This window comes from Manihot esculenta, chromosome 9 (assembly GCF_001659605.2).
Source record: "Manihot esculenta cultivar AM560-2 chromosome 9, M.esculenta_v8, whole genome shotgun sequence".
NCBI classification, from domain to species: domain Eukaryota; kingdom Viridiplantae; phylum Streptophyta; class Magnoliopsida; order Malpighiales; family Euphorbiaceae; genus Manihot; species Manihot esculenta.
This window is the reverse complement of record NC_035169.2, coordinates 32,490,399-32,511,965: the sequence shown is the minus strand read 5'-3', so window position 1 is coordinate 32,511,965 and position 21,567 is coordinate 32,490,399. Positions and strand designations below refer to the sequence as shown.

Here is a 21,567-nt window from a genome sequence, read left to right as displayed (position 1 = left end):
ATTTTAATCGTAGATTTTATATTTTATTTTTATAAAGTCCAATATGCAATAATGAGAGGACGCGCAAATTCAGTATAGGAAGGCGGATCAAAACATGTGATTGATAAAATCACATACGTAAAATAAATATATATTAATTAGTTATAATTAAATTAAATTAATGGTAGTCTACTTTTTATTGATTTTTAAAAGTTATTTGTAATTATATATTGTCAATACTTATTTGGATAACATTATGATTTTTTATTAATAGTTATAGGAACTATATCATCTTTAAAAAAATAGTATCCTTGTAAGCATTTGCAATCATTTTAAAATATCATTTTTTTTATCTGATATAATTTGATATATTCTAAAATGTATTAATAATTAAAAAATTCAGATATTTATACTTAACCACTCGAGATATAAAGTTGGTAACTCTCATAATTGAAGTATTTGGTCATGATAAAGATCCGCCTCAGTGTATTAGTATACTCTTCGCATATATTACTTTTTATTGGTGAGGGTTGTTATAAAATAACTCTCAAAATTTCAATTATTATAAGATTTTTTATTAATTAACTAATACAAATTAAATTCTAAAAAGAAATTACTAATTAATTCACTTTTTTTATAATATAAAAGCCATAGAGAATATATATTCTAAGATACTTATTCTACTGCTCACTGAATTACTGTTTATAATTTTTTTTTATGTCCACTCGAATATTTTTCTGAATTGAGCTTGCCACCTCATTTTTATTAGCAAACTTTTTCTAGAGTTTTAGAACTCATTTTTATAAAAATAAATATTTATCGTCATTTCGTACACTTGTACAAATAATTTGTACATAAAAATTTATGAGCGACACGTTTTAAATTTGAAAAATATCAAATATATATTTAGTTGATAAATTTATTTTAGAGTTTTGAGACCAATTTTTTAAATGTAATCATTTGTTGTCATTTTAAATAATTTTATAAATGATTTACAAGTAAAAATTTGTGATTGACCATTTTAGAGTTGAAAAATATCAAATTAAATGATCATTTTAGAGTTAAAAAATATCAAATATATATTTAATTGTCAAATTTATTTTGGAGTTGCGGAATTCACGTTTATAAAGATAAATATTTATCGTCGTCACTATGTATACTTGCATAAATGATTTGTAGATAAAAATTTACAAGTGACTATTTTGTGATTGAGAGATATAAAATTTGCTCTCAGTTAATAAATTTATTCTAAAGTTTCAAAACCCACTTTTATAAAAATAAATATTTATCGACATTTTACACACTTACACAAATAATTTGCATATAAAAATTTATGATTAACCATTTTATGGTTTGAAAATATAAAATATGTTTTTAATTAGTAAATTTATTATTGTAAAAGTAAATATTTATCGATATTTTGCGTACTTCTGTAAATAATTTACATGTAAAAATTTACAAATGATTATTTTATAATCGAAAAAGTATAAAATATGTTTTTAGTTGATAAATTTATTTCAAAATTTATTTTTATAAAATTAAATATTTATCATCTTTTCATGCATTTTATTAATAATATGTTCGTAAAATCTATGAGTGAATATTTTTAAATTGAAAAATATCGGATTTATTTTTAGGTGGTAAATTTATTTCAACTCCGAGACTCACTTTTTTTTTTGGACTGTTTATAAAGTTGTAATATCCTAATTTAATATAGAAGCCTAGAAGTATTATTAAGAGGTTAAAATAAATTAAAACATAAATGGAGATATTTACACAAAAGGCTATTTTTTTTAAGAAATATATTTTTTTATGGAGAATATTTTTTATAAAAAATATTTTTTAACAGAATAATTTTTTATTATTTAATTTTAACTTTAAATTTAAAATAAAATATATTAAAAATATAGAGATATTAATAAGATTTTCAAAATCCACAAAATAACTTCCTTTTTCTATTTAATTTTTCATTTTACGAATAAAATATTTTTTGTTAATTAATTTTTTCATATTTTAAATATTAAAAATATGAAAAATATTTTTTTATAAATAAATAGAATTTAAATAGAAAAATCTCGACAAAGAGGAAGCTGATCTTTGCTCTAATTAAAATAAAAAATATTTAAAATTAATCTTATACCATTCATCTCGTAAGAAAAAAAATTTAAATAAATTCTTATAAAATCATATAAAATTTATATTTCTTTTATAATGAAAAATTTTAAGTTATAAATAATTAAGTATTTACAAATTTAGTTTGGTGGTAAATATATCTAAATAAATATGAAATATCTCAGATTCTACTCTTTTAATTCTCGATTCCTATTTAAAAAAAAGTTATAAAGAATTCTCAAATCCTATTTCAAAAAAAGTTATAAAAAATTAAATTTTTTTTATTTCAAATAAAATAATTATTAAAATTAAATTAATTAAATTTTATTATGAATGGAGTGTATAAATGTTCAATTTATAATAATAAGTATATTTGAATAAATGAGATCTCAAATTCTACTGTTTTCGATCTCCATTTTAAAAAAATAAATTAATTAATAAATTCTACTAAATTTAAAAGATTAAATAGTTATTTCGCCTTTCATTTTCTTCTATAGCAAAATGGAGAAAGGAAGTTAGCAAGGGTAGCTATTGAGCAGTGCAAATTGACATGGGAGAGATATGACTCACCAACAACTTATTAAACTATACATATACTCATACTTCCTACCAGAAGGCTGACTCAAAGCTCAATTTCTCACAATTATTGCTTCCCCCTCGCCAATCTGTCAATTATTATTATTTTTAATTAATTTTTCATCTTATTTATTTTACACATCATTATTTATACAAAATAGTATGTGGAATTTATTTTATCAACCATTAAGCAATTATATATAGTTAATCTTCCAAGTTTTTCTGATTGGGATATCCATTAAGTTAGATTAATTGATATATTGTTATACGGTATGATATCCGTTGTTTGATATTTTATCGTACTTTTCTCTCGGTGTTTTAATTTTTTTTATTATTTTAACATGAACGATATTTAGAATTTAGTATTTTAATAGTCACCATAAAATTAGTATTCTATGTTAAAGTAATCTTTGAAAATTATTAATAACAATTCATTTTTTTAAGAGCATAAAAATTCACTTTTTAATTATATATAATAATATATTTTTATAAAATATTTATTTTGTATATAATAAAATTATAATTTTAATTATATTTTTTATTCGTAATAAAAAAAGTAAGTAAATTGTTGTTTTACATTGAGTAGTAAAAGTATACATTATAATTTTTAAATTATTACTATTGTTTTTTCTTATTATAATATTATATATTTTATAAAAATAATGTATTGTTATTTTGTACTACCACTTATAAAATTATTTGTATTTTATTTTATTATTAAATATCATATTTAAAAAAATAATCTTATTATTCATTTGATATAAAAATCTTGTGAACTTAATTTTAAAACCTGGTTTTAGAAACAACTAAGAAGTAAATAAAAAACAAACTGCTTTTTAGAAAAAGGAAAAGAGAGAAATCCTACAGGTTTTAGGATTCCGCCACAAAACCAGCAGCTTCTACTGACCTTCAAGAGTTGGAGCTGGAATCAGCAAATTAGGGGAAGAAACCAAGAAGTTTCACAGCTCAGGACTAAGACACTAATCTTCAAAGGCAATAGAACTTACAGTCATCAAGGACAACAATTAGAGGAGACGATGGTTGATCTCGCAGCACTCGGAATATCATTTAGCCTTTGGGCTTGACAACTAATGGAGGAGGCTAGCTTACGAACCCAAAGTTGCCCACCATCCCAAAATGCAAGGGTCCTCCTCCCATAGAGGCAACACATATCTCATGAAACGCCAAATCAAACCAACCAGAAACTATCATAGCTAAGATCTCAAAGATATACTCACTATTTCCTCCACACCTGCAAAACATATCAATGTGGACCCATATTTTGGATATATATGAACAACGATTGCATGGTCATTATTGATTATGATGGATTTATATGAGATTCACTTGTTCATATAATGATTGTATTTTATTCCCTTCATAAAAAATTAAAATGCGCGGAAAATTAATTAATAAATTTTTAAAAAATATGAAGAATAACTAATAAATTTTTTAAAATATAAGGACTAAATAATAAAATATTTAATAGTAAAATTAAGAGAAATATTAATTAATAAATTTTTTAAAATGTTAGAGACATTTTAATATATTTTTTAAAATCGAGATTCATACTATAAAAATTAAATAATAATTTTTTTTTACAAATATGTATTAAAAAAAAGTTTCAACAATACAACAAGAATTTATTCAACAAAGAACAGTAAACAGTTTATACAATCAACCCTCATATGATCAATACAACATTAAGGCAAACATAAATTGTCATTATTATTTTTCAAGCAATCCACTAAGAACCATTGCACACAATATTCCAATTAAGAATATACACATTCTGCAAATCCATTGATAATAGTAGTTCTTCTTTGCAATTTTTTGCTTCTGTGATGCTTCTGCTTCTCTCTGTGTATTCTCTAATTTTGTATTTAACTCTTTAATTTTGTTCATTTCATTCAATAACTCTGCCTCCCTTAAGTGTATTTTAGTGATTTCATCTTCACATTCTTGTAATTTGCATTTTATTCTAGGCATAACCACCTCACAGCTTTGACAGTTCTCTCCATCAACCCATCTAAAAAAATTGCATCTCTCAAAATGTTGAAATCGACCACAGTCATAAAATCTCCTTCCTTGATTTCCCTCCGTCATCATTGTCCTAACAAGCGCTGGAAGCAAGCCTTGACAATATACAATATTACTCCTTCCTTTTCATCTCGCTAGGCTGAGATTGTCCCTTTAATTGAGAGCTCATGTTTCTGCAAATTAGGGAATTACAAAATCATGAAACTAGGAATTGGACGTGAGAAATAGGGAATCAACCAATTAAACTATATTTTAAACTCTATTCTTTTTTTTTAATTATTTATTAAAAAAAATTTTAAAATGATTAAAGATAAAATTTCAATAACACATCAGACAAACAAAGTAATGCACTGTTTTGTTAATTTATAGCTAGGACTATAGACTTTAAAGTGAAAACACTAAAATTATAAAGTACTATTTTTTATTTATCTTTAAAATTATATCAAATAAAATTTATTTTTTATTTTAATTTTACTAAAAATTAAATTAAAATCGTAATAGAATCAATACTTTTTTATGTTAGTTCCTCATAACTTTAAATATTACCATTTAATGAATTGAATAAAAACAAATTTTATAAAAATATTGTGTTATAAAAGGTGACATAATTCATTTCTTTTTCCAAGTAAGCACATAATTTAAGAGAATAAAAAATGTCAACTGCACTCAATTTTGCTGAGTACCTTCCATCAATAGATTTACTTGTGATTTCTGCAGCACTGCTCATATAGTTTCCATTCTCTAAAACACTTGTATTGTTAATGCATTCTGGAGCACCCATAGAACCGACGGATTGGGCTTCGGAAGCAGCACGAAAGCCCTGAGGGGTTCCTGTTCCTGTGCCATTTCTATTTATGTCCTGCATCAGTGAGTTGGTATATTATTAGGATGATTGTCCCATAAACGTTTTATAAAAGATATATAATACAGTATTGTATAAATAATGCCAAAAAGAGAGTCTGTACATACCATATGCCTGCTATATCTTCTTGGCACATTTCTTGGGCTCGTAGTTTCTGGGTTCCGCTTTGGAGTGACTGCCGCAACTGGCAGGAACCTATCTGGCAAACTTCTAATCTTTGGAGGTCTGTTAAGAGGAACAACTGGCTGTTGTGGAGACCAGAGTCGGGGCACTGGGGAACTTGGTCGGTGTGCTGGTGCAGGTGTGCGCCTATGTAAAAGAACACGCCCAGCTGAAGCCCAAGATCTTGGTGTAGATAGAGAGCGAGTAAGTGGGGAGGATTGTCCGAAGTAAGCTAAAACTGAAGCTGAGCTTGTATGCGGGACTGAAGATAACCTGTCTGACGAATAGGCACTAAATTGTGAAGATCTTCTACTTGGTCTAGTGCAATGGTCGGCACTAAATTCTGAGGCAGAAAGCTAAAACAGAGACAAAAATTGAAATTAATCATTCATAATGAGAAGTTAAAATAGTTGAATAATCTTTACTAACTTCTACTGAAAATTACTATTATTTATCTACAGGACTTCACTGAAATCTGTATAAATAGATGAAATTGACAAAAAGAAAATGGCTTGAATACCTTTGAGGCTTCAGTAGAAGGAACTGATCTAGCCAAGGAACTGCTTCTTGTAGACGCCGAAGTTGAGCGATCGGTTTCCCTTGGTTCAATCAAAGTCAGCAATTTAATAAACAAATTAATACTTAATCTTTTTCATTAATTTTGATAATGCATCAATGAAAACTTCATTTATAAAAAAAAAATTAAAAAGAGTATATTATATTCCAATGATAAATTCACAAGTCATTTTCTTTAAGAAAATTTCGAGAGTTTTATTAATTTTTGGAAAGAGTATATATATATATATACTATTTATTTATTTATTTTTAAAAATTTTTAAATCAGACCAAAATCTGAAATCTGAATAGACACCTTCTAAAATTGATCAAAATCAAACCAAAACCTTGATGCCATGTCCACTCGCCAAAAAAAAAAAATGAACCAATTTTCTGAAATATTTTTTTAAGAAAATTAGAAAATGGAATTTTATGGCTACACGTGTCATTTTTCCAGTTTTATAGTTTTTTTAAACATTTAACTAAGATTTAGAAAATAACGCTAAAATATTTCCCACTATTTTTTATTTATAATAAAGCTTTTATTTTCTAATTGTTCTAAAAATGAAAAACTATAACTCTTGTATTACAAAAATATTATAACTTTTTTATCACTAAAATTAAATAAGTGTTTTTAAAAATATTTAAAATTAATTATACTATTATAAAATAAATTAGTAAGAGTAAAAAATTATAAAATTAAATATTTTATTTAAAATAATTTATTATTAATGATGAAAGTTATTAGCATTTTTTATTATTTTAATTTCAAACATGATTGTTTACACTCAAACCTTAATCCTGTGATAAATACATCTAAATAAATATAAAAGATCTCATATTCTATTTTTTTATATCCAATTCCATTTAAAAAAAAAAACATTACTTTTCTGTATTATTGTTTTATATTATTTTTATAAAAAATAAAACTACTAATTTTTTTTTTTTAAATGGAAAATGAAATACAGTTTTCTGTATTTGCATCTAACATGATTGTAATTCTCAAAGGAGAAGAAGGAATTAGTATAGATGTAAACTTCACCAGTCATAAACATGCTTCCCCTTATCTATGGAAGATGATGAATCATCGACCTCCCTCTTTGATAGTTCCGATGATCTAACATCATATCTTCCTAGTTTCATTGAAACTGCAAAACAAAAATGAATGTGATCTTCAGTTTCAAAATCTCTCTTTTGGGGAGATTAAAGGAAGGCCGAAGGCTGCACACTCAAAGGAGACAAATCAAACACAAATGAACTGGATATGAATACAGATACAATGACATTTCGAACATCGCGCCTCAAGGTGACCGCAGCATCCCTCCCTTACCGCCAAAACAAAAAAAAAAGTCCACCGGAACGGAGCAAAAGGAAATACGATAAAAGAAAAACACATTATTAACTACCATTGGAAGATTCGTCAGAAGACGCGACAGAGAGATTGCGACTGCTAATGGAGAAGAGATCCAAGTTCTCGTAGGTCTGGATGGAAAAGCCGGTCAAACTATGACCTCGGCTATGGTACTGCTGGGAATGCGATCCCGGCAGAACGTTACTGCTTCGGCGAGATTCTCTCAAAGTAGTCCTGCTCATGATTGGTCAGCGAAGTAGTTTCACGATAGAGTAGCCGCCAATCGGACATCGAAACATGGAGAGGGATGCAAAGCGGGCAAGGGCATAGTTAGTTGCCCAGTACCTATTTTTCGTTTCAAGTCATCATAGAGAGAGGGAGAGACAGAGCCGAAGGTCAGCATTAGAATTTTACCTTTTTTTATTAAGACGTGCAAGTGTCAAACCCATTCATTTTAATTTTTAATTTGTCCTTGTATTTTTACACAGTGACCAAATAAATTCTCATTTAATATAATATTATTTTTAATAATAAATATATTTATTAAATAATAAATTTTATAAAAATAAAAAAAAATTAATATTAAAATTAATATAAAAAATATATTATTAAAACAAAAATATATATTTAAATATTATTTTATTAATCTAATAAAATTTTAAAAATTGTCCTATTTACTATTAACTTTTTTTTATAATTGTGAGAAATTAAAAATATTTAAATTTATTATTTAAATTTTAAAATATAAAAATAATTTGACCTAAATTAAATATTTATTCAATGGGAATCTTAATACTAGTATTTTAATTGATTAAAAACACTAAACACTCTTTTTCTAAATTGCTATCCAACAAAGCCATAATTTTGGTTCGCCATAATTGTTTCTATTTTTAATCTCAATTGCTTGAAAAAAGATTTGAGTTTTTTTATTTATTATCCATCAAGTTTCGATTTGCTATAGAATATTTTTAAAATATTCAAACTTTTGTTCGCTAAAAATATATATTTTTAAAAAATTCTATTATTTAGTTTGTTTTATCAAACCAACTTCTCATAAAGAAAACCACTCTATTTCATTTGTATAGAAAAAGTAACTTGTTTAAAAAAGAATTTACAAGCTGTAATTTTCTAATTAAATGCAATATAATTTATTTATTATTATTATCTTTTTTAAATTAATAATAATTTTATTTTCTATACCAAATATATTTATACTACAATTTATATGAAGTAAATTTTTTGAAAATATATTTGCAAGTGCGTATTTTCAAAACGCCTATTCAGAATAAAACTTCCAAATTTTATATTTTTTTAATAATTATATCTCAATTTTTTAATTTTCAATAATAAAATTAATTGTACTCACGACTTTAGTCTGATGATAAAAATCTGAGATGTTTCAAATTTTATTCGTCCGATCCTCGATTTTCATTTTAAAAAAAAATCAATAAAGTTAATTCCCTACTATACTAAAAGAAATATGGATGGTTGATGGAGTTGGTGATTTGGCAGAGGTGGATGGCCGGTGGCTCATTGGTGTAGTGACACAAATAATCAAATATAAGACTGTGAAATAGAAGAGAGGGTCCTCCAACCAAACCCAAAAATGGAGAACTTAAGCTATGATTCAGCGCTGCCTGTGACTCCACTTTCTATACTTTGTGGTCTCTGACTCCTTTCCCACCTTTTTTTTTCCTCCTGTCGAAGCCTTTCCCACCTTCGATTTAGCACCTAATGAGCCTTACATCCCCAGCTCCTCAATTTTTAATCCCCTAACAAAAGTTATATACAATATATTTAATCAATGAATTTTGTTATTATTAATATTTTCATATATTTATTTTTAATTTAATTTTTTAAATCAATTTCAGGGTTTTAGTCTTAAATATTAATAGGGAGACAATGTTGTTTAACAAAAACCAAAGAAAAACCTCAAGCATATGATTGCTCTTGTACACTCTGGCCGTGATTGGGCAAAGAAATGACCGTGGGCGCCTAAATTTTCTCTCCGTCACAACTCATTGTGGGAGCTGACGCCAACTCCACCCAGCTGATCATTAACTTGCTGCTCAGTGGGCTTCCCATCTTGAGGCTCTCTGCTGCTCTTCCCTATAAATAGCCATGCCAATTGGTTATAGTTCGTTGCCCGTGCAAGATCATCAACAACTGCTTTCATTTCATTTTCCAAGCTATCACATCTCTTTCATGAGATGTCGATCCACCCCCTTTAAAATTTAGGTAACTTTCTTTCTAAATCTTAGATTTCCCTGTCGCTAAAAGCTTAATCTATTGGTGGATAATATTCCATTTTTTTTGTTTTATGTATGCCCTTAAATATAAATTAATTTTTTATGATAATATTTATATTATTTACATATTTATTTTTAAAAATATAATTTAGATATTTTATAAAAAATTAATAAAAAAAAGTTTTCGTATTATCATAAGAGACTAATCAAATGGCATGCGACACAAAATTGAACCAGTAAACGATTCGTCAGAGCACGGCACTGAACCAGCCGTCGTCTTTAGCATGTGCAGCAGATGCTTCCCTTTAGCAATTTTCTACAAGGAAAAAAAAAAAATTGTTCTTTCCTGTAAATCGCTGAAACATGTGGCTAATTGTCTGTTGCTGAAGGCGTTTTCTTCTATCGCCGGTAACCTAAAGTCTAAAGAAAATCTTTGTGTTCAGATTTATTCTTTGCTTTTTATTTCTTTGTTACTTTTCATTCTTTAATAATTTTTTTTAGTAAAAAAACTCTTTTTTTAAAAAAAATTTGTCATATGTATGACATTATTTTATTACAAATTACTGTGAAATATTTATACTATTTTAATGATTGGATGGATTCTTACATTTCTTCCTTTATTCTTTGCTTGGAAATATAAACACTACTACTTTGAGGATTCTAACTTCAATTCAAATCAATATTGAATGAAATAGTTAGACAATTAGGTTAAAAAAATACAAAAACATTCTTTGTGATTTAGGCTCTGCTTGGTTTAAAATAATTACATTACATTATTAGTGAAAGGAAAAACAAAAGAGGACTTGGAGCTAGAAATAGAGTCAAGTTACAAATTTCAGTGAAGTTTCCATAAGATAATGATTCGATATTCCTCCATCCTTGTATCTCCTGTCCCTTCATCATCTCATTGGTAACTTAATCTATCAATCCCTATCTTTTCCAACAACAAATTGCCCATGATTGTGATTTTGTCCCACTAAAATTCACAATTTTATTTAATATAAATTATTTTATATACAATAATTTTTTTTATAAAATCCAAATGAAATCAAATCTGGATTGCACTTTCTACAAAATTTCCTTTCCATAACGTGTGTTTTGGTTAATGTGAAGTCAATTTGTGTCGATCCACATGATAATTACTTGAGCTAACAAGTGCTATTGCTGAATAAAAAATTCCACGAGAAAGACAAGTGGACTAAAGACCTCTTCTATAAATCAGTAAATTAAGATCAATATCCTATTTATTTTATTTTATATATTAATTATAAATTTATCGTTTATCAATATATTTTTAAAACATAAAACATGTTATTAATAAAAATTATAAATATTTTCACGTTAATTTATTATGATATTATGCATAATATTATACATATAATTAATTATATTTTATGCGACATTAAAATTATTATAAAATTATCATACGTCAAACTTTAACCTTATCGAGTGTAATTATATCAAATAATTTATTTTAATTTATGTTTGTGTTACGAGTCTAATGATTTTTTTATGGTTTGTTGGGACACTGCCCACTAGTTTATGTAGGGGTGAGCAGTATTCGGTCTAAATCGAAAAAATTGATCGAATCGAATTGATTTAAAAGTTTAGTTCGGTTTTTTATATATTTCAGTTTGGTTTGATTTTTAATTTCAGAAATTTTAGTTATTTCGGTTCGGTTCGATTTTGATCAGAAAAAAATCGAAAAAACCGAACCGAATCGATTAGTGATAATAATATGTTTTTTTAATAATATAGAGAAATTAAATCATACTAAAATTAAAATATTTTAATTAAATTTTAAAGTATTAAAAATAAAGTGTAAAAAATAAAAAATTATTAAAAATTGAAACCGATCAAATCGAACCGAATCAGACCGGTTCGGTTCGATTCGGTTTTTGACCAAAATCAGTTCGGTTCGGTTTTTATAAACACTAAAATTTCGGTTTTCGATTTATTCGATTCGGTTCAAAACCGAACCGACCGACTGCTCACCCCTAAGTTTATGCATTACCTTTACTAAATTGGTTTAAGCCAAATTAATTTGTTTGGCCGTTGCTTATGAGTTGCCGATGTGGAGCTCTCAAATTTTATACCTATAAATACTTGGAAAGCCTAAGTTTTCTTGTGCTCTTCTTCTCTCTTTCCGCCAATTTGATCTTATACTTTGTCGTAGGAGCCGAAAAGCGCATATTATGTTCAACGCAATGGCGCAACGCTTGCAGGAGCTAATGGTGCTTTTCTTCTTAGCAATCTTCTCCAAGGCGGTGGCTGGCCTCAAGCCTTATGCCAGGGCCAATATAACACCTGACACAGCAATTAATAATTATTGCTTGAGCTGGAGGTTGGCGGTGGAGACCAACAATGTGCGAGGGTGGCGGACTGTCCCTGTTCAGTGCTTACGCTACATTGAAGCTTATATGCTCGGAGGGCAGTATGAAAGGGACGTTGAGTTCATTACAGAACAAATTTTGAGCTACGTGAGTGGGATTGATCTCGCCGATGATGGCTTGGATGCATGGATTCTTGACGTTGATGACACTTGCATCTCCAATATGTTTTACTACAAGGGAAAGAGATATGGGTACGTTTCATATTTATAATATAAAGAAAATTATTTAGTTTGATAAATAATTCAATGTTTTATTAATGCAGCTTGCGATAAATTTATTATTATTATTATTATTGTTTTAGTTGGAATACTCATTTTGAAAAGTAATTCTAATATAATTAAGTCAATAGTCTGACAAGGTCATTAGAGAATGGCAGAGGGTGATGTTGGCTAATAATTGTGTGGATGCAGGTGCGACCCATATGATCCGGCTGGGTTCAAGGCGTGGGCGTTGATGGGAGGGTGTCCAGCGATTCCACCGGTGTTCAGATTGTTCAGGAACCTGGTGGAGACTGGGTTTAAGGTGTTCTTGGTCACTGGCAGAGACCAAGAAACTCTAGGCCAAGCCACTGTTGATAATTTGCATAGCCAAGGATTCATTGGCTATGAGCGATTAATTTTGAGGTACGGAATATAATGAACCAGATTTAGTCAAAAATTTATTGTGTAAAACTAACATGACTGATTAATATGGGTAATTGAATTTAAATCTAAATTAATATAAAATCCTATGTGGCAAGGCTGCAAGAACATGTACAATTTATATAAGGTTAATTGTGGTCATTAATTTTGTTGTTTGAATTGCCTTGATATTGTCAGGACGGCGTCGTACAAAGGGCAAAGCGCAGTGACATTCAAATCTGATATTAGAAGGCAACTAGTAGAAGAAGGGTATAGGATATGGGGAAATGTAGGGGACCAGTGGAGTGATCTACAAGGAGAATTTTTAGGCAACAGAACATTTAAGCTTCCCAATCCTATGTACTTTGTCCCCTGATCAACTCATACTGTGGAATACTATGCTGTTCTGGTCCTGACAGGATCAAAATACTGTATCCTTATACTTGTATCTTATTATTATTTATAATTAATAAATACAATCTGCCAATTACCAATAATGAACTTATTGATGGCTCCATTTAATACTTTTAGTGTCTTAGATTCTGTTAAACTCGATTCCAATACTATTGAGTTAATATTTATTAAGAGATGATAGCAAATAAAATCTTACATTTTTTAAAAATTGCGAATTGATATATGAAATATTATATCGAGATTGCTAAAAAAAAACAAAAGGGAGGAAAATCAGTGCATTCCTATTTATACAAGTTTCATTCACCTTTATTTGAAGTGCATATGCACTATGCTTTAGGATTGTGCCTAAGAGACAAAAGATCTCCGATTCCTACCAGGTTTTCCTTCCGAACCCCTATATTTTCTGCTAGATTTTTGTCGCCGTCCTCCGGTTGGACTGCTGAAAATTCCGATCCTTCCAATCCCTTTAGAAAGCGAAGTGAGAAAAGTTTTTCCATTCCCTGACTTATCTATCATCCCTTGTTTCATGTACATCTGCTCCTTCTCCAACTCGCTTAGCCTCACTCGCATTCTTGATATCTCAAGCTTAAGCTCTCGGTTTTCCCTCCGTAAAGAAGCATAATTATCTCTAGGAGACATGACTGCACTTGGGACACCACTGCTTATTCTCTGCGACAGAAACCCATCTCCAGAATTTCCAGATATTGCATTCTTTAATCGGAGTTGCTCAAAATAGAGTACTCTCACCGTCATTTGTACCGGCAGTCGATCATTCTGTGCAGCGTGATTGCTTGCTTCTTGAGATAATTTTTGGCAGTCTATGAACTTGCAGAGCTTCTTGCTTTCATGTTCAGATAAAATTGCATGAGCCTTCACACGAAATGATTGACAGAATCAGTTGATTTGGTTCAGAAATCTAAGTAAGAATCTGTGATATGTTGGTTAAAGTATCGTACCTTCAAATATATGTCAATTGCTCTGTAAAGCCCGTCATCGATCACACGAGCATAATCAGGCAGTATCTCAATCATAGCAATAAATTTCTGCAAACTCAGATATGGATCAGGAGCAATTTCTGCTAGATATGCATCAATAAGCCTTCCCACTTTCAACAATGAACCATAGCCTGAAGATCCAAGGCCGTCAGATTCATATCCACAATCCACATTTTCTTCTTCAATCCGTTGCAGGAAATTGACCAGTATTCGATGGACAGTATCAACATCAAATAATGAATCCCCACTTCGGACAGATGGTATGAGAAGATCATCAAGCGAAACCATTTCCAAACGAAAAGCAATTCTCCTCTCAAGCTCAAGTCTACAGGCAATGGTGGCGTCTAACATAATTGACATCCTTAACATCCCAAACAGAAAACTCAGCGGAATGGAAGAGCTCTTTTCTGCTGGTAATAGACTCACAAGAGTTGCCATGATCGAGCACTGATCATTTTCCGCCATGCTAGGGCTTTGTTTCACCTTTGATGGATTCCAAATTTGATACTTCCCAATTCCCTTCAACGATGTCTGAGCATAATGCATTAAAGAGGCAATGATACTGTCGGATCTAACACCAACCTTACACATGGCACAGATAACTCTTTCATAATAATCAATCTTTAACACTGAGAGATCTTCAATCCACCACTCAATGCAACCACTCTTGAGTTCTGTAGATTCAGCATCACAATCTAGCCGAGACAATCCTGATACCAACTGCTCCTTACAAGCATTAATGGCAATGGCATCAATGCATCTACTTGGGATTCCCACCTCCTCTGCTATGGAAGGTAGCATCTCACAAGTAGACAGTACTTCAACAGACTTTTCAAGACTTTGAAGCACAATATCATTCAGATAAACCTCTGTACGCTCGATGAGGTTTTCATCCCTGTAATCTTCTGTCATTTCCAGGTACTCGGCAGCGCAGCGCAGAGGGGCGAGATTTGCAGGTGTGATCTCAAAGTTCATGCTATAACAGAATTTCATGGCAAGTTCAAATGTATGAGATCCACCAGGAAAGTTTTCAAGCTCCATTTTAGAAACATTCGAGTCCTTGGCATCTGCAACCATTTTCCGTATCTTTCCGCTCCGAGAAACGAGGGGAAACTGCAGTGAACGAAAATGATGAGCTAAAATCTTTTGCAGACATTGGTTCCACCATAATAAGTCTGAATTTAAAGAACATAACCTTGTGCAGTAGAAATGAATCCCCATCCACAACAATTGTGATGTCCCCTGCCACATCTGAAAAGATTCTACAGGAAAATAATAAAAACAAAATCAATTACGAGCATTTTCAAACCAGAATGCAAACATGTTTACAGGGAAAAATCAAAGTATGAAATTACAGAACTGAAACTGTTCACATCCGTGAATCATAATATAAAGGATTGCTCCATGTAGTAATGACAAGAAGGCCTGTCAGGGTCCGGATTGCTACTCCCATACCCACCCAGAGACTCAGGTTTGCGGTGAAAGTGAAGACTGGTGGTGGTTTTTTATTTTAGTTTTATTTTTTTTTAATTTCAATTTATCAATAGAAAATACGTCTTTATTTATTTTTAAAAAAAATTACTTCTTTTTGGCTTAATTACGAAAGGAATGATCAACCCCTCGCGTTTAGAAGAATACCTCCAACATTAAACGACAAGGTAACAGATCTCCATTATGATTGATATTCTAGTCCAAGCACAGCAAAAAGCCAAAAACAAACGACGGTAAATGAACACAGACAGATCTTCATGTTATAACAAGAAAACATGACTAATGATTGAATCATCACCTATGGATTTTAGCTTATTTGAGTTTAATTTCAAGGTTCAAAATCTCAGAAACAGCCAATCGTAATTACAAAAAAAAAAAAAAAACTTAAATCCCATCATCACTTAATCTCTCGAGAAATTTTGAGCAGAGCAAAACATTACAGAAGAGAACACAAATGACAAAACCAATCATTATGCATAAAGTGTGCAGAGGGAGAGAGAGATGAGTACCGGTTAGTGAAGGAGTTGGAGAATTTAGGAGAAGGAGAGCGCTTAGAAGAAGAGAAAGGATTTTCAGAAACCATTTCTCTCGTTTCTCTTGAGAAAGAAGAATAAAAAGAAAACTGTCTGCAACAGTTAATGGGAGTGATGATGGAGGGAGTATGAATAACATTATTCAATTTACATAAATAGCCTCGCCATGGATGATGATTTACCATGAGACTCTCATCTCATCAGTCTCAGGCAAGTCAAGTGCTCCTCTTCTTTTTTGAATAAAGCACTCTGTCTCATTCCCTCCTTTACCTTTTTGACGTTACTTTATTATATTATTGATTTTTCTTTTATTTTTCTACTCAGTACTTCAATTTTAAAAAATACTCATTTAATGTTTTAAAAAATATATTATAATATTCCATGTTATAAGAAAAAAATTAATTAGTAACTGAAATATGCATTAATTTATTTATTATTTTTTGATATGATTATTTTAAATTTGATTGTATATAAAAATAAGTTTAATAATAAATTTAATTTATATTAATTAATTAATTTTATGCAACTTTTGTTGTACTTGTAATAGTGTGTAGTGAAATATACCAATGTACAGTGGCAGAATCAGGAGCTTCCCTTTGGTAGGCATTGCAACTGCACTGCTGCGGCACCATCGGTTGCACTGCTGCGACACCATCGGTTGTGCCACTGCAGTACCTTCATCTCCCGTCAAAGCATTTTCCGATCGCCGGTACGGCAAGGGTACGGCATGTGCCCCTTGCCGTACCCTTCCTCCGCCCCTGCCAATGCAAGTTTTTATATTTTTATGAAATTAACAAATTTCTCTCATTTTAAAATTACTTAATTAGATATTTTTATTTTACGTAAAAGATTTTTAATTTTTCTATTAAAAATAGTTATTATTTTAAATTATTTATATTGTATAGTATATATAATATTAATTATATATGTTATTTTGTTATGGTTTTTTTAATATTTATATTATTTAATTTTTTAATTAAAATTAAAATAAATTAATAAATTTTTTAAAAGGTTAGAACTTTATCATAATTGTCTAAAGAGAATTTTATTATTTAATTTTTATATTATAAATAAATTTATTAATTAGTAATTTTATTTTAAAAAATTTATTAATTATTTATTAATTTTAATAAAAATTAATTAGTAAATTTTTATAAAATTTAAATAATTAATTAATGAATTTTAATATATAAAAGTAGAAAAATTAGTTAATAAATATTTTAAAATATTTTTAAATTTAGAAAATTAATTAATAAATTTTTTATAGATATTAAATAATATTATATATATACATATGAATTTTTTTTTTTTCTTAAGGTGTAGGTGGCAGTTCGGTGAATGCGAAGAAATCTTGGACGATGTGTGGGATTAGACAAAAGAGATGGTATGGCAGACGGGATGTGAGGACGGCGTGGACTGAAAAGACACTTGTGGCACGGAACTCAATAAAGCTTCAATTATAGGAACACATTTCATTTCCTTTTTCTATTTTTATTTTCTTTTAATTTATATTTTCACTTCTTATTTATAGCATAATTCTATTATATTATATTATATTATATTATATTATATTATATATATATTCCGTTCCGTTACATAATTTATCTATTTTTTTTAATTATCTTAAAATTATTATTTTCTTTTTTATAGATTATAATAATATTTAAATTAATTATTACAATTTTATTTAATTTTATATTATTAAAAAAATTTCAAAATATTTTTAATGTTTGATAAAATATAATATATTTAAAATAAACATAATTAAAAAATTAATAAAAATTACATTTTTAATATATATATATATATAAAGTAGGCGGTCAAAGAGGAAGGGAAAAAACTTTTTTTTTTCTTTTCCTTGATTTTTGAAGTATTTTAATAGTTTTTCACTTAAATTCATTTAATTTATTTTTAAAATTTTTTTACATTATCCAAATTTATTTAATTTATTTTATAAATTTTTTATACAATTCAAATTTATTTAATTTAATTTTTAAATTTTATAAAATTAATTTTATTAAACATTATATATACATAACATTCATGATATATGAATATATTTGAAAAAGTTTAATTTTTTTAAATAATGATTCAATTTAGTTTTATTCATCTCTTACTCATGCATGTCTAATACTGTTTATACAATTTAAATTTATTTAATTTATTTTTTATAATTTTTATAAAAATTAATTTTATTAAATATTATATATATGGCATTCGTAAGGTATGAGTATGTTTAAAAAATTTAATTTCATGTTTAAAAAATTTAATTTCTTGAAATAATGATTCAGTTTAGTTCTACTTACCTCTGTTTGATGCACGCTTAATATTGAAATAGTTATTTCACTGCAAGTCTCTACGATCTTTCAAGTCTGATTCTATACAAATAGACTTAAATGAGAGATCAAACATAACTTTTACAACACTTAAAATAACTCTCCAAGAAACCCCTAAGAATATACAAGAACACTCATAGGAAACAAGTAGAAAAATACTAAATAAGAGACTTTTGGCGACAGGTTCGGCAGCCTAAAGTTTCTTACAGATCTGAAGGTTAAAACTTTCGGAGGCAGATTAGGCGGTCAAATGGTTGCCTCTACAGGCAGGTTCGGCAGCCGAACGTGGATTCTCTAGTAAGGCAGAACCCGATTTTGCCTCAAATCACAGCCACCAAAACTCCATGAAAACCACATGCGACAGCCCAAAAATCAAGGTATACACTCAACACACATAATGAACACTTAAAACTAACTTAAATCTCAATATGTATCAACAATAATATAAAAGAAATCATCCATTAACCCAAAAATTAGAAATTTAAATTTAAAGCATGAAATGGTTTGCATACAATATCAAGCCATAGTAAAGCTGATGCCTCTTTTAAAAACTCCAAATAACAGAAGAGAGGTGAGGATCAAACTTACATCTGGCTGGAAATACCAACATAACAACCACGAAGAGAAATTTGGGGGAGAAGACAGGACGAGCTCCAAAGATTTCAAAGAATTACAACTTGAAAGGATGACTTTGATTCTTCAAAACCACAATTAAAATCCATGAGAAAGCTTCTTTAAAGGAAGTTTTGAGAGGACAAGGGCAGGGGACTCATCTCTGCTCAAAATGGAGAGAAAGTTCTCTCCATTTTGGGCAGAGCCCCTACTATAGGTGGTTGGAGAAGTCACCTTTGGCGGCCGAACTTGAAGGTTTGACGGCCGAACCTTGGTGACTTGAAAAACTTTTATTCTTTTTTTTTTTTTAAAAACACGTCAAAAAAAAGTTTCAAATTTATTTTATAAAAATCTTATTTTACCCTTCTAAAGATTTCAGCTTTGAGATTCCGGATTTCAATGGAGATTCTGTCAGAAAGTTAGAATTTCGACGTTGGAGTTTAGTCAAGTATTACAATCAGACTTGCTGGCGATAGATAGGGGAGAACGATTCGCTCATTAGGCAAAGGAGCCCTAATTCTAAAGGTGATGGTGTCAGAATAGTTACGAAAAAATTAATGAGAGAAGGAGAAAGGAGTAACAGAGGACACCAGACCTACTACATCGAAAATCCTAATAGAAGCCATGAGAGGAGTAAGACGTACCTCATATTGAAAAATCAAGGACAACATAGAAGAGAAAAAACAAGGCAGCAGAAGCAGTGCAAGAGGCAGAGCAATGAGTGAAAGTAAGAGTGTAAGTGTGAAATGGATAAAGGCGAAGAAAAGACATTTTAACAGAGCTCTCCTAAAGCCGCTCGATAATAATTGAGATCTCGAAATTTATCCCTCATTAATCATGAAATAATTAATAAGCGGGTAAATGAATAATTAATGACAACCGGGCCCTAAACGCCTCGGCCATGACTGTGCCTGCGCTAGAAAAGTTAGGCTTAATTCTATTAGAGCTCAATGTATAGGCCTACTCCATGTACAAGCCTTGAACTTGCTTTGACGAGCTGGGATGGGTGCAGGTCTACATATAGGGGGTCTGGTCCCGAATAACCTGTTAGCTCCGTGAGACAACAAATCTCATGATACCCAGAATCGTATCTACCTGATGTCAGATAAAATTAAATGGTCACCTAACAATAGAAAATGACGCAGTACATCCGTACGTGCAGTCAACGTAACTATGATAGAAAGGTATGAGCACAGGACAATAATCACATGTCACTAGAGAACAAAAAAGAAAAGAAATAAAAGGAAGCGGAGAGAGAAACAAACCAAACTTATCAAAATACACCCCTTATTAGATCTCAGACATCATGTTATAAATTAAAAATATAATATAAATTATGGTGATTTAATTAATAATAAAATTTATTTATATTCTTATTGGAAATAAATGCAAATCATACATTAAAAATTTAATAACTTTGTAGAGTATTTTAATTGATAATTTTAATTTCGAATGTTATAAGAGAAATTCATATTTTTTGTTCTTATTTCTTCTTATTTTTTAAACTTAATGATCACAAGACAGTTCATTTTTACCGTTCATTTTTTAGTTTAATAAAAATGATGTTTTCGAAAAAAATTAATTTAACCTAAAAATAAAAGTAAACATTTTTAAGAGTATTTTAACAATTTTTTAGACAATTAATAATAAAATAGATAGAACACATTCAGTTTGATATATAATCAAAATATAAGAGTTTGTGAAAATGTTAGAATTCTAAGAGTGGGTGCTCTTGAAGCATTAAACTAAAAAATAATAATAATTCACGACAATTTAATTTAATTGATTTATTTTTTATTAATTTTTTTGAAATAAAATAATTCAACTTATTTTAATTTAAAATATTTTTATTTTAAAATAAATTAAACTACATATAATTTTATAAAAATTCATTTTTTTTCAGAAAATAAATTCTTTAAAACTGAAGATGTAAAAATTCAGGATGCAGGAAATTTTTAGTAATTTATGTGTAGCTTATTGTCGCAAAGTGATTCTGAATTCGCTTACGATGTCCCAAAATTTTTCTAACTTTTTAAAAAATTTAATTTAATTGATTTCTTTTATTAATTTTATTATTTAAAATAATAAATTTAATTTGTTTTAATTTAAAATTTTTCATTTTAAAATAAATCAAAATTTTACATAATTCTATAAAAATTTATTTTAATTTTTTTTTACAAAATAAACTATACCCTATATATTTAGTGCCGGTAAACCTGAATTCAACTTGTGTTAGAGCTTACTCTACACTTGATAGTAAGTTCAACAAAATATAGAAAATTAATAC

At 28.8% G+C, this 21,567-nt stretch overlaps 3 protein-coding genes across 4 annotated transcripts; 1 reads left to right on the top strand and 2 right to left on the bottom strand.

The window, feature by feature from the left end:
• Positions 1 to 4,313: 4,313 nt before the first annotated feature.
• Positions 4,314 to 8,039, bottom strand: LOC110622575. Of its 2 annotated transcripts, XM_021767134.2 has the most exons (7): positions 7,693 to 8,039; positions 7,329 to 7,434; positions 6,252 to 6,330; positions 6,005 to 6,087; positions 5,677 to 5,914; positions 5,391 to 5,566; positions 4,314 to 4,880 (listed from the first exon to the last, which is right to left on the bottom strand). In XM_021767134.2, the coding sequence occupies exons 1-7, from the start codon at positions 7,877 to 7,879 to the stop codon at positions 4,820 to 4,822; spliced, it is 930 nt and encodes a 309-aa protein (XP_021622826.1). In that variant the 5' UTR covers positions 7,880 to 8,039; the 3' UTR covers positions 4,314 to 4,819. The 2 variants fall into 2 exon arrangements, with proteins under 2 accessions (XP_021622826.1, XP_021622825.1); XM_021767133.2 differs by having other exon boundaries at positions 5,677 to 6,087.
• Positions 8,040 to 9,762: 1,723 nt separating this feature from the next.
• LOC110622179 (acid phosphatase 1) lies at positions 9,763 to 13,402 on the top strand. Its single transcript, XM_021766602.2, has 4 exons — positions 9,763 to 9,875; positions 12,063 to 12,470; positions 12,690 to 12,902; positions 13,098 to 13,402. The coding sequence occupies exons 2-4, from the start codon at positions 12,082 to 12,084 to the stop codon at positions 13,273 to 13,275; spliced, it is 780 nt and encodes a 259-aa protein (XP_021622294.1). The 5' UTR covers positions 9,763 to 9,875; positions 12,063 to 12,081; the 3' UTR covers positions 13,276 to 13,402.
• A 119-nt stretch (positions 13,403 to 13,521) lies between these two features.
• LOC110622178 (BTB/POZ domain-containing protein At3g08570) lies at positions 13,522 to 16,477 on the bottom strand. The gene is made up of 4 exons (XM_021766599.2): positions 16,309 to 16,477; positions 15,504 to 15,570; positions 14,270 to 15,421; positions 13,522 to 14,183 (listed from the first exon to the last, which is right to left on the bottom strand). The coding sequence occupies exons 1-4, from the start codon at positions 16,380 to 16,382 to the stop codon at positions 13,659 to 13,661; spliced, it is 1,818 nt and encodes a 605-aa protein (XP_021622291.1). The 5' UTR covers positions 16,383 to 16,477; the 3' UTR covers positions 13,522 to 13,658.
• Positions 16,478 to 21,567: the final 5,090 nt, after the last annotated feature.

Bases quoted from the DNA above. Each gene is read 5' to 3' on its own strand.
- LOC110622575 (XM_021767133.2), bottom strand. From the start codon at position 7,879: ATGAGCAGGACTACTTTGAGAGAATCTCGCCGAAGCAGTAACGTTCTG. The intron at 6,331-7,328 runs GTGAAGTTTACA...GATTGAACCAAG, and splicing joins GGGAAGCATGTTTATGACTG to GGAAACCGATCGCTCAACTT. The intron at 4,881-5,390 runs GTACTCAGCAAA...CCTAATTTGCAG, and splicing joins AGTAAATCTATTGATGGAAG to AAACATGAGCTCTCAATTAA.
- LOC110622179 (XM_021766602.2), top strand. From the start codon at position 12,082: ATGTTCAACGCAATGGCGCAACGCTTGCAGGAGCTAATGGTGCTTTTC. The intron at 12,471-12,689 runs GTACGTTTCATA...GTGTGGATGCAG, and splicing joins TACAAGGGAAAGAGATATGG to GTGCGACCCATATGATCCGG. The intron at 12,903-13,097 runs GTACGGAATATA...TGATATTGTCAG, and splicing joins TATGAGCGATTAATTTTGAG to GACGGCGTCGTACAAAGGGC.
- LOC110622178 (XM_021766599.2), bottom strand. From the start codon at position 16,382: ATGGTTTCTGAAAATCCTTTCTCTTCTTCTAAGCGCTCTCCTTCTCCT. The intron at 15,571-16,308 runs GTACTCATCTCT...ATTTTCCTGTAG, and splicing joins TCCAACTCCTTCACTAACCG to AATCTTTTCAGATGTGGCAG. The intron at 15,422-15,503 runs GTTATGTTCTTT...CGTTCACTGCAG, and splicing joins ATTCATTTCTACTGCACAAG to TTTCCCCTCGTTTCTCGGAG.